At 28.5% G+C, this 13,548-nt stretch overlaps 1 protein-coding gene across 1 annotated transcript in view; it reads right to left on the bottom strand.

Annotated features, from left to right (window-relative positions):
* LOC111612809 (ceramide synthase 1-like) overlaps window positions 1-13,548 on the bottom strand; it is a 36,708-nt gene that overhangs the window by 15,514 nt on the left and 7,646 nt on the right. The window contains exons 2-3 of the mRNA XM_023354066.1: window positions 10,840-11,020; window positions 3,880-4,041 (exon numbers count right to left, since the gene is read on the bottom strand). Coding sequence (XP_023209834.1) covers window positions 3,880-4,041; window positions 10,840-11,020 — 343 coding nt within the window. The remainder of the gene's footprint in view (window positions 1-3,879; window positions 4,042-10,839; window positions 11,021-13,548) is intronic.

Here is a 13,548-nt window from a genome sequence, read left to right as displayed (position 1 = left end):
CAAAACAAATTGTAAAAAAAAAATGACTTGCTTAACGAGCGATGAGAAGTCCCAAATTGTGTGAATACTCCATCAGTCTGTGTTTAGCATTCGTTCCGCTAGCATCTTAGTGTCGTGATCAAACATTTTTCCAAACTTGTGTTCACACATATTACGTATAAACATCAACAACCATTGCCCAGTATATAATAAACATGTCAAACGATATGCCAAATTCTTGAGCTATGTAAAGGCTATAATTAAGTATTAGAAATTAATTAATTTGACTAGAACTAGGCAGTATGGCTGTCATCTTGTATTAAATTTAATGACCAATTCCAAATTAAATTTTAAAAAGGTCTAAATTAAAAATTATTTATAATTATTAAATTTAATACAAGATGGCAGCATAACTGCCTACTTCTAGTCAAATTAATTAATTTATGATATTTAATTATAGCCTTTGCATACCCAAGAATTTCGCATATCATTTGGCGTGTTTATCAGACATATTATCTGTGATATTTTTTTTTGTTTTTTGCAAATCGAATTTGCATTCCAGGTTGATTCATTCCATGCTAGAAAAAAAATGAAGCTGATTCACACTCCTTAACAATGTATATTATATAATTTTCTTTGAATAAACATTATGCATAAAATATTTGAGTGTTTTTTCCGGCATGGAATGCATTATCACATTTTACATTATTTATATGAAAAAAACTGTTTCGCTTAATGAGTATTTTGCATTACGCATAAGATTCTGGAATGAATTATGCTCATTAAGCGAGGTTCCACTATATATGCAATTAATATTTACATTTTATTTCAAAAATGTTGATTTATTACTTCTTTCAAGGTATACAGTCATATATTTATCATCATCATCATCATAATGAGATCATCAGTCTCTTAAAAAGGAGATTAAAGATGATGACTCTCATAATAGATTGGTTTTACTAATTTAATTTGTAAACAATCTTTTTAAATGTTTATCAAAATCATTACCAGATAAACTTACATTCCTTAAACTGTAGAAATGTTCAATTATTGTAGAACAGTGCATCCTNTGCTATAAAAGTACCGTGTTATACGGGGGATGGTACCAATTCTCGAACCGTGTTAGAGTGAATCTGTGCTATAGAAGTGCTGTGTTATACGGGGGTTACCTGTAGTGTATTGCAACACGTATTACCCTCAAGGAAATTACAACTAATTCCCTTTTACTCAAAGTTCTTAATCAATGAAATGCAAGACTACAAATGTTGAAAACATTTCATTATTTGTCACAAGGGTACATTTGGAAACAATTTACCATACAGTAAATTTTTTATCTTTTGTTTCAAATAAAAATTTATAAAATATATTTGCAGAATTAGTTTATAGTTCATACAAAAGTAGTTCATTATTAATTAAAAAGAAACTTTTTCAGTGTAAAATGAACTATTTATTTATTACTTTAACATAATGGAAATACAAGTAAGTGCAAATAACTATTAAACCATAAATTCCCAAATATATAATTTGTTAGTTAAAAAATAAAACCACACCCATAAGATGTAAAAATCATTCCAAGAACTAACACTTTACAGAAATTATGTATACATCATCTGTGATGTTGGGTTAATTTTTCTTAAAAAGTTGTGTACACATTTTCCTGGAAAAATAGGAAGATTCCTTGAAACATTGGGGTTGTAATAATTTTACATCCAGTGGTTTTATTTTTTAACTAACAAATAAAAATTTCTTCGTATTTGAAACTCCGTTTTCTTAAGCTGTAATATAAAAACAGCAACATCTCTCATGTCTCCACTTGCTTTCTGTTTCTTTTTGGTGAATATATTTGTACCATAAACACTAAATATTCTTTTGCTTTCAAATGAAGAGGAGATATACTCAAATATTTTCTGGCAAGAAGAGTCAAATTAGGAAAGCCATCCTTGTTTACTTTCCACACTAATGGATCCCATTTTCCTTTTTCAAAGCTTCATATTTACTCATCATTTCATTTTTCAGTCTCTCTCTCTTTACTCTTGTGGTCTAATCTCGTCTTCAATTTGGCATTTTGTCACTCTCTTGATAATTCATTTTCTTTAATTCAGAAAAACATCCTCACTTTTGCTATCAGCTGATAGGTCAGAGGAGTCTGTGGTCTGAGAACTATCAGTAACAGATTTGTTATCATATATATCTTCAGAAAGTCATAACTCAATAGCTCGTTCAGATTTCTGATTATACTCATCTTTAAGAAACTAGTTTGGAAACATGAATCTAAATAAGTTTCTAGTATGAAGTTCTTGTCCTTAAAGTAACTGCTAAATCTATTCTTAACATTATCAGCATGGAAAGCTTCTGTGGATTTTAGTCTACCAGACAGTTCTTTATTCTTCTGTATCAAAAAAGTGATCTGTCATTTTTATGTTTGGAATTATGGCAGAAGCAGTTGCTTCTCTACTATTTAAAAATTTTGTACAAATCAAGAAAATGCTTAAGTATTTTGAGCAATTTCTCTAGAATTTTCCACTGACTTGTTTCCAAATATACAAAATTTGCATGATCACTGAAGTATGAGATAAGGACTATTTTATGCTCAGATATTCTGCAAAGCATATAATACCATCTGGTTTGAATGTCTTGAATAAATTATTTTGTGGCAGATTGAATTTTTTCTGATAATCCTAATATTTTGCAAATGCTGCTGAGAAGTGATTAAAATATTCAACTATCTATTTGCATATGAATATAATATCCTTCACACTCATACATGGATAGCATTTAAGGAGCAGTTGCAAGGTTTGTAGAAAACAATGCAATGAATCATATTCAGCTTGTGAAACTCCTGCAGCAATATTAGCAACCTTATATCTCTTATAACATGAACCTTATTGGAAGGAATATTAAATTAATTCATTGTCCTTGAGGCATTCATTTATGTTGAGTGCAGTATGTGTAAACCATCAAATGGCCAAACTTTCAAAATAGCATTTTTTAGCTCAAAGTTCTCAGTGACTGAATGTCCCATCACTAATACATACACATACAAATATAAATATATTATTCTAAATATCACTTTTGGATAGCTGTTATTATGTACTATGTATGTATGTCTCTTTAATCCAACATTAAGTTTGATAGACTATCAATAGGTTTTCTGTATTAATGTTGGAAAATGTATTTGTGGTGTTTTTAATGGCTGTATTTTAAAATCTTTCCAATGTTACCCGTTGTACACCGTGGTTTTAGAAGACAAAACCATAGTATTGCACTGAAGAGGGACTTAACATTTATATAAGTCCAAAATGCATATGTTGAAACAATAAAAGAAGCGTCTAACCTGAAAGCTGTAATAATAGTCTACCGAACTTAATGTCGGATTAAAGAGACATACAGTGGTACCTCAGGATACGAAATTAATCCGTTCCGAAACTGAGATCGTATCATGGAAATTTCGTGAGGTGGATCATCTTTTCCCATACGATTACATGTAAAACCAAATAATTCGTTCCAACGCGAAAAACATACTCAAATTAAAGCCAAGTAATACATTTAAAAAAATAACTGTAGTAAGAAAAACAAATGAAAAATGCGAACTAATGTAACGTCGTATGGTGAGTTTTTGTTCGTATCGTGGAGCAAAAATATGTTCGAATTTCATGTCGTATCCTGAAAATTTCGTATGCTGGGTCGTTCGTAACCTGAGGTACCACTGTACATACATAATAAATATATTATATATAATATATATAACAACAACAGCTTTGATTCCTAACAAAATTAGATTTTAATACATATTAATTTTCATTGTTGATAATTTTTTTTTCAGATTTAAAAAATTCTTAATATTTCAGCAAAATCATCAAAATCATTAAATATTCAATAATTACATTTAATAAAACTTACCATGTAACTGCAAATACACAAAACATAACATTGGCTACTATTTCATATGCCATAATAAATTTTCCATTTTGTATCTTAAAATAAACTACAAGTTTCGTAAATTCCAATTGTATATCACTTATATCATGGAAAATAAGAACTAGAAGACCAATTTTGTGACATCTAGAATAAAAAAAATTGTCATTAAAAGATTAATATAATAATTATTTATATCTATAACCATTTCCCTATTTTACTTTGTCTTATTGTTAAAATATTATTTTAAATTGTTGTGTTTTAATTTATTTGGATATTAGAAAAAAAAAAGCAAATATATATTAATAATTCTCAACCACATCCGATATTAGTACAAATTGTAAAAATTATTATCGCAAATAAATTTTACAATTTAATAATTAAAAAAAATTTATTAAACTTTGTCTTATTGTTAAAATAATATTTTAAGTTGTCATGTTTTAATTTACTTGGATATTAAAACAATAAATTTTTTAAAATGTAAAAGAAAATAATATAGAGTATCAAGTTGTTTTATGAAAACTGAAGAAATGAATTGAGAAGTTTTCTAAATTGTTTGTAATTTTAATTTACTCGAAAATTTTTTATCTGAAAATAATTTATAAATCTGAAAAATTAATTTTTCAGGTTATAAATAATAAAAGTTAATAAGGTTATAGAAAATAATTCTTCCAAACATTCATGAGACATGGTTCTCACAATTGAACAACATGACGGCACACATGATACGGTTGGCCTGCACAGTCCAAAACTCTGCATGAAAATCAAATGGTTTTTTTGTTTCTATTCTGGCAGCCTGTACAGGCCACCGAAACTGTACAGTTTTCTCCCACACATGAACAGGAATTCCTCAAGGCAAGGCCGGCACAGTTATTCCTCAAAGAATTTCCTTAATGTGTGTGGCCACCTTTTAAGTTTGATTCACTTTAGTCACAAACTTCACCCCTAAAACATTATGAGGATCAAAGAACAGAGTATTATGAGAAAAGGAGGTTAAAATTGATAAGTGTAATAACAACAAACCTTCTTATCTTATGTTTACTCATTTATTTAACATACTTTTTATTTATATTTATTTTGCATAGTATTTTTATTTTAGGTTATTTTCTTTAGATATTTTATTTAAAATATTCAACCTTTGTGCATGTGATATGTAATATGATTTGAAATCATTGTATTTTTTAAATTGTTTTCTGTTCTATCTTAAAAACCTGATGATATTTAAAATCAAAAACATCAGTTCAGTAATTAAAAATTTTTTTTTTGTTTTTTGTTACTGGATTTTGGGTTTATTTTGAGTTAATTATTTATAGTACATTCAGTTTTTTGTAGTAATTAATGTATTATCTCATTTTGCTCAACATCAGTTTTCAAAAACCTATTTATAATAAGTGAGTACTTGCTGTATTTTTAAAGGTGTAATCAGAAAACTTCTGGAATTTGTTGAAGCATTAATTTACAGCAAATATCATCAAGTTTCTCATGTAGTGCAAAAATGAAGACAAGACATTACTGAAAAGCATTATCCTCAGTGGTGAGTCAACATATCTCAGTGGTAAAGTGAATACCCACAACTGTAGGATTTTGGTTTTAAAAATTCACAAGCAATTGATCTCAAGCAATAGTCTCATCACAAATAATCCAACAATAACCTACAGATGTATTATTTTAAAATTAATATCAAGTCAGCATGACTTATGTTAAAAGTTGTAAAATTTATCAAACAATTTGTTGTATTATTAAATTTATAACAGTTATAAAACATATATGATCCAGTACAAACAAACATTAGCTGCTGGCTACATAGTTGAACAATTATAGTGACAATTCAGTAAACAGTATTTTTTCTAATTTTGATGAATTGTGAATAATGGAAATTGGACTTTAAATGTAGCCCTACTACTTTAAAAAATTCAAAAACTAACAATGATTCAAAGAGCTTCTTAAAACAAATCCTGCATTTCTACATACTAATCTTTTCAAAATTATTCAGGCTATCTTGTCAATAGGGATAATGTGGAATCCAGGTTTTCTATACTGAAGCAGTATTTGATTTAGGTAAGATATGAAAGGACCTTGACCTGATTAAAAATGAATTGCAGAGATGGAGAATATTTTTGAACCCAAAATTTTCCCTGGACATACATAAAATTTCTTCAAAGTTATAGCACATTAACACAAAATAAAACAAATTATGAACCAATTAATTACTACTATTACATTGTTTGGAAAATTTAAATTAAATCATATAAAAAATTTAGTAGGCCTACTGTATAATTTGCTGAGCAACATTGAACTTATAAATTAATGTAAAAATTTTTAAAATTAAAATATCACTTCAATTTAAGCACAATCATAGGATAGAATATATAATTATAAATCTGTAAATACATTAATTAATAAAAATAAAATTGAAACTGATGCTAAAAATGATCTATTTTTAGCATGGATTGCTAATTAACAGACTGACATATAAAACAATTTATTTATGACAATGATGGTCCTACAATTTTTTCTGAAAAATTATTTAAGAAATGCACCAATTTCTTGCAAAAAGAACCTTTTTTAGAGTTTTTGTCTGACTTTTTCATCATTACAAAAATTGGTTGTATTTTCAAAAATAATAATGTTTTAAAATATACTTTGACATTTATTATGAAATAAAAAATAATCTACAAAAAATATGAATAATAAAGAAAAATAATGTTTCTTTAATTATCATAAAATTTCTATTTAGTTATATAATGGAGACAATTCAGAAAGTTTTTAAACACAGTTTATTAATTTTCTATGTAGGTAATAAGCTAATACTGTAGAGCATCGATTATCCGACTCAATTGGGGACTGGGGTTGGTCGGATAACTGAAAAAACAGATAACCGAAAAGTATGAAAAAATACATTATTAGTATAGTATATCCCATGTAATTAGTATATTATTGATAGTATATCGTTATTAACCTACTTCGCATTGAATTTGCATCGAAGTTAAGCCTAACAAAAATCTTTAAAAAATAATCTTTGCTATTGTATTGTTAAAAATTATTTTATTGCTCAAAACAAACCACTCATAATTAGAAAATTAAGCCTTGTTTAAAAATACTGGCATCCCTTTCATGGTCAAGCCGGTGTTGCCAGCTAAAACACCAAAGATTTAATATTAAAGTAGCCAAGAAATAGCCAAATATTTTAGCACTGCATCACTAGTGGACATTTGGATTTGCCGACTAGAACACGGTCGGTTAACCAATGTGACAGTTGATTGGGGGGGGGGTCGGATAATCGATGCTCTACTGTATTTCACTTTAATTCAAACTGACAATCTCATTATGAACCTGATCAAATCACCAATAAGCTAGATAATTGCAATCTGGCAACCTACTGTAATGAATTTGAGAATATGAATGTCAAAAGGTAAGTTGGGTATCCTGAGTTCTGATAATCTCATCAAGATCTTCAGAGTGAATTAGATCATTATATATATGTTAGGCTCAAAGACCGAAATCATTTGAGCGAAAGAAACGACCACAAAGCGAAATTCACATTGTGGAAATTGTAAAAAAAATCCACAATGCATTGTGTCAAACTCAAAATGACCACAAAGGGAAATTTGCATTGTGGCTTTCATGATATTTGACCACTACATGTTGTGGTAAAAACCATAATGCATTCTGAACATTAGCTGATGCAACCACGATACGAAGGATAGGTTGTAACTTGTCAACGGGTGCATTGCAAACACTTGCGGAGTTTGTATTGTATTCATTCTTGACCAGTGCTGCTGTTTCTAGGATAATTACTCTTTTCTAGAGTAATTTCAACCTCTCAGAGTAATGTTTTGGGTAGTCTTATATTTAAGGTAAATCTAGGGTAAAACTACCCTGTGTTCTGATGCTACTACTCATCACTCCACAAATTTCACTGGAAAAAGTTTTAGCCTAAAATCATTCTGTTTTTCCCTATAACTGGAAGATTTTAGGATAGGACAACAGAAGCTAAAGAAATAATGCAGATTGATACTAGATCTTGGGTGTACACTGTACAGTGATACTTTGGTTTTCGTTGATAATCTACCAGAAAACAATTGGCGAAATCCAAAACCGACAATAACCAAAGTCAATGAAAATCAAGGTATTACTGTATATTACACCTGAGTAGAATTTCGCTTTTCTCAACTTTCATGCCATTGAGCCATTGGCACTCTCCATATCAGATGTAAATTAATACCTCTGATAAAGCCTAAAAATTCTAAGACATTTTAGTTATTAAAATTTTCAAAAACAGTAAGAATTGTTCTGATTATTATTTCACAATAATAGTACAGGGATCTACATCATAGAACCATTCATCTTTTTTTATTCGAGCTTGAGCTTGGAGAGTTTTCTCAATTTAGAGTAATTTTCTGCAGTTGAAATTGGTTCCATTGTTTTAGCTGGGGTGTCTAACATTGATAGGGGACGTGCAGCTCCCACAAATGTTTAAGCTGTTGTTATGAGCATTAATCCATCAGGTCTCTATCAGTTAGGAAACAAGGAAAGTCTTAATCAACTTTAAGCTTGTAATGAATTTACAATTTTTACAGTAACTTTATCATCATTCAGAACACACCCTCAACTTTATTAACACTTCGCTCAGCATCCATGTTAACATCTGGAAGTAGCAAGGGTTTATAATGTGTCACTGTAAAAGATACTTTATTGTTAAAAATGCAAATGTTGCTCAAAGAACATAAAATGCATGAATAATTAATTGTTGTTGTAAAGTAACCAAGTTAAATTTCTGTACATGGTGAATAATTTTGTTAACTGCATATATAAGATAATTGAAGATAAATAAATCATAATGAAAAAGAAAGTTTTATTTTCTTATCATCACTCGTTATTAGTTAACATCCAGAATGTGTGGTGGCTTTTAACCATAATAAATCCATAGCACAGTGATTTTTAACTCTAGCAGCTGATTTTTATTTTATCATGTATAGTATATCAAGCACTCACAAATATGTAATTAGACCTTTAGCACTTTTTAGCAAAACAAAAGAAACTAATGTGTATTTTTCTCCATATATTTTATTTCTTTGAAATTTTTTTAAGTATGAAAATTAAATTTCTAGGAAAACTTGTAGAACTAATGTTGTTCGGCATTAAAAATTGTAAATAAAAAATGTTTCGAGCCTATAATCCATATTTTAAAGTTACAAACAACTGTGCATCGTGGTTACAAACCACTATGATCCTGTATCGCGGTTGCATCAGCTAATGTTTAGAATGCGTTATGGCTTTTCTTAATCACCACAACATGTAGTGGTCAAATATCATGAAAGCCACAACACAAATTTCACTTTGTGGTCATTTTGAGTTAGCCACAACACATTGTGGCCATTTTTACAACTTCCACGATGTAAATTTTAATTCATGGGCATTTTTTTTCACTCAATGAGCGATTTCGGTCTTTGAGCTTAACATATATAATAGAAATGCTTCTGTTAAGCATGACAATTATGAGAAAGAGATTGAAGAATTGAGAAGAGTAGATATTTCAAAAATTTCAAAAAGTTGCTAATATTTCTACAAATTAAGTAATTTATACTTGAGTTTGACATTGTGATGCTGTTTCTGCAGCCCTTGACAAAGCTGTCAAGGGCTGCAAGCATCACAATCACAAATCAGCAACGTTCTTATTCGATGTTGTTCAAGTCAGACTTCATGGCCTTCACAGGTCTCAGTTGTTCCAGGGATGGAGAGTCAGAGTTGGGAGTCAAATTGCTTTATGGGAATCAGGAGTCAGTCAATTTAAAAAAAAAAACACCAACTTGAGAGTTGGGAGTAGTATATTGGCGGAAGAATATACTACTCCCAACTCCCCATCCCTAGATTCTTATTCTTTTAGATCTAGAATTTGCCTGACCAATCTTACTCTTACACTTTCTCTTAGGCATTCCCCTGACAAAATAGTAAATCTTTTTAAATTCCATGTTAATAAAACAAAGATGAATTGTATGTACATTAGTTAAATGAGCAATAAGACTTTCTAAATAACAGGTTTGTTAGATTGTTACTTCAAATTGGATAGTAGAACATCACATGGTCACTATGGAAAGCTTTCTTTAAAAAAATTTGTTATAGAAGTAATACAATGTGGCTGTCATTTTTTAAAGTTTAAATTTAATAAAGTAAGTTTAAAATATGCCATTTGCCAAAATATTTAAAAATGCAACTTAAGAAAAATTCTCTCGTCAAGCATGAACGTTGTGTGGTCACCGACATCACTGCAATCGCCAATCCAAAATTGATAAAACATTTATTCTATAGCTAATATTTCTCCAAAATATATATCCTATACTTTCTGTCAGAACATAAAACAAATATAACCAAAATTTCATCTGGATTGCAGGAGTTATAAGGCATTTACACACACAAAATGGCTTTTATATTAGTAAAATGTGAGAAAAAAGCTCTCATATAAGATAAACAGAATTGATTATTGTTTTAAATGACAAATGATTAAAAATTTCAAATAATCATAGAAAAGATTGATGAAAAGTAGAATTAGTAAGACAGCCTAAAGTTTTCAGCATACAATTATTAATTTTCCAGTAGAAGTAAAGACTGTTGTAGATATTAATAATAGGATAATGTACAGAAATATGTCCTCTTACATAATGCTATCAGATGATGTAATTTTATTACATGAATTTTATCATTAAAGAATTACTAAGTAACCACTCCTAATCAACGTCTTTTTAAAAATCTCTTTATAAAGTGGCATGTAATAATAAAATTTTGTAACTTAGCAGTTTTATTAATAAATGATATTGAAAGTAGTCCTATCTTATTTCAGCAGTTATTATACAAAAGAAACATTATTTTTTAACACATCTTCTATTTAAATAATTATTATAAAAAGTGAAGAAATATTCTATATAGCTTATTTAAAATCAAACATACCTTAAACTATATGAGAGTGCAAGTAATATTAAAGTTAGAATATGATGTGCAACCATCATTGATGAATCTCTTCGCCATACATCTTCAAAGATTGTAGCATATAAGGAGTGCACATAAAAGCTGCACACTATCATATATACAACATAAAAATCAAATGGCAATGGTGAATCAAGATTCCAATCTAAAATAAATAAAAATTAATGCAAACATTTTATTCTCATTTAAATAGTCAGGACAAAACAAATTTTCTTTAATCAATTTTTTAAAACCTAAGAACTATCACCAGAGAATAAAAACTGACTAGGTAAGATCAAGTGTAATTTTGTCTGTCTGGCTATCTTCACACACAAAGTGGCATTCAATAAGTAATGCTTGCAAATCTTCAAGTAATAACATATTACACTGAAACCAAAACAAGAACAAAAGCTAATATTTCTAATTTAATCAGCACATTTTATTTCTCTACATGACCCCCTTTATGTTTGATATAGATATGACAGTGTTTAACAAGTTTTTCAAACCATCTTTATAAAAATCTTCAGGTTGTCCTCAGAACCATTTCTATTCCATCATTATAGGTGAAATGAATTCCATTAGATGCCTCTTGAGAGTTGATACAAACAAAAGTTTGAAGGTGCCAAATTTGGGCTAAGGAGAGTGATCAAGAACTTCAAACCCAAGTTTTTGTATGGCTTCTGATATATAAGCAATAGTGGGGATCTAACTTTGTTATGTTGAAGAATTATTGGTTTTGTCCATAGTTTCAGCACTATAAACTGCCACTAACCTTGTATAAACTTTTTTGGGAGATACATTTTCATGAGTTAAAAATTCTTTAACTGATTGTTGTTTGACATACATTGACACTGCCAGTGGTAGATTGGCCAGGGTATCAGCTTGCTTGATGGCAAGTGAGCTGCCTTAAACTTTAGACAATATGTTAAAAATGTTAATGACCTATTAGTAGCTTAAAAATATAATAAAAGTTTCATTATTATTACTGTAATGGAACCTCACGTAACGAGCAAAACAAATTGTAAAAAAAAAATGACTTGCTTAACGAGCGATGAGAAGTCCCAAATTGTGTGAATACTCCATCAGTCTGTGTTTAGCATTCGTTCCGCTAGCATCTTAGTGTCGTGATCAAACATTTTTCCAAACTTGTGTTCACACATATTACGTATAAACATCAACAACCATTGCCCAGTATATAATAAACATGTCAAACGATATGCCAAATTCTTGAGCTATGTAAAGGCTATAATTAAGTATTAGAAATTAATTAATTTGACTAGAACTAGGCAGTATGGCTGTCATCTTGTATTAAATTTAATGACCAATTCCAAATTAAATTTTAAAAAGGTCTAAATTAAAAATTATTTATAATTATTAAATTTAATACAAGATGGCAGCATAACTGCCTACTTCTAGTCAAATTAATTAATTTATGATATTTAATTATAGCCTTTGCATACCCAAGAATTTCGCATATCATTTGGCGTGTTTATCAGACATATTATCTGTGATATTTTTTTTTGTTTTTTGCAAATCGAATTTGCATTCCAGGTTGATTCATTCCATGCTAGAAAAAAAATGAAGCTGATTCACACTCCTTAACAATGTATATTATATAATTTTCTTTGAATAAACATTATGCATAAAATATTTGAGTGTTTTTTCCGGCATGGAATGCATTATCACATTTTACATTATTTATATGAAAAAAACTGTTTCGCTTAATGAGTATTTTGCATTACGCATAAGATTCTGGAATGAATTATGCTCATTAAGCGAGGTTCCACTGTATATGCAATTAATATTTACATTTTATTTGTATTACTATTTTAATAAAATCATTTTATTTATTTATGTTTTTTTTTTAGAATATTGCAGAATTAATTTCACTGAACATTTTAATGTGAATGATAGATTTTAAAATTTTAATGCAAGTTTTGAATTATAACAAGTTCAATGTCCTATTACACATTAAAATGTAGCTAATGAAACAAAGAATCATTTGATGTCTATTGTTTGCTAGGCAACAACTACATAAAACACTTGCATGGAAGCATTATTTATTGAATGGACTATCTAGATATATAATTGATATATTACTTTCTCATATGAAAATAAAACAATGAGCAAAGATATAAATTATATTATTATTAAAAACTCACAAGTGTCATATTATTATAATAAATCCAGAAATTAGTACTGTTTTTAAAATAATTTACTGCTTTACGCTTTACTTACAATATATATATATGAGTACTCAAAATGAGGAACTTTAATGTTGTGCTCTGAAAATGATACTATTTCAATTATGATAAAAAAAAATACTATATATTATATTACATTAAATAAAGGATATCAAATGATAGCAATTTTGACTGAAAACATGTAAGATAAATTTTAAAATAATTTTTAGCATACTTTCTTACATTAATATTTTTAATATTGATTCCTAAAGCACTTGATGCAAAAGATTATGTAATATAATAAAAATCAAATAAAGTCTTTCTAATGCAGAAAGACAGTCTTAATCTCATTCTAACACTGAAAGACAGTCTTATATAAACTTAGTTTTAATATTAATTCAAATATAATAAACTATAAATTTGACTTACTTTCATATTGATTAATTTGCCTAACTTTATTATCATGTAAATGATATTTTACATATTTAGATAAATTTAAAAATTACTACTA

This window comes from Centruroides sculpturatus, unplaced genomic scaffold (genome assembly GCF_000671375.1).
Source record: "Centruroides sculpturatus isolate CEXI.00-Female unplaced genomic scaffold, Cexi_2.0 scaffold1842, whole genome shotgun sequence".
NCBI lineage: Eukaryota > Metazoa > Arthropoda > Arachnida > Scorpiones > Buthidae > Centruroides > Centruroides sculpturatus.
The sequence above is the reverse complement of the archived record's forward strand: the minus strand, read 5'-3'. Positions and strand labels throughout refer to the sequence as shown.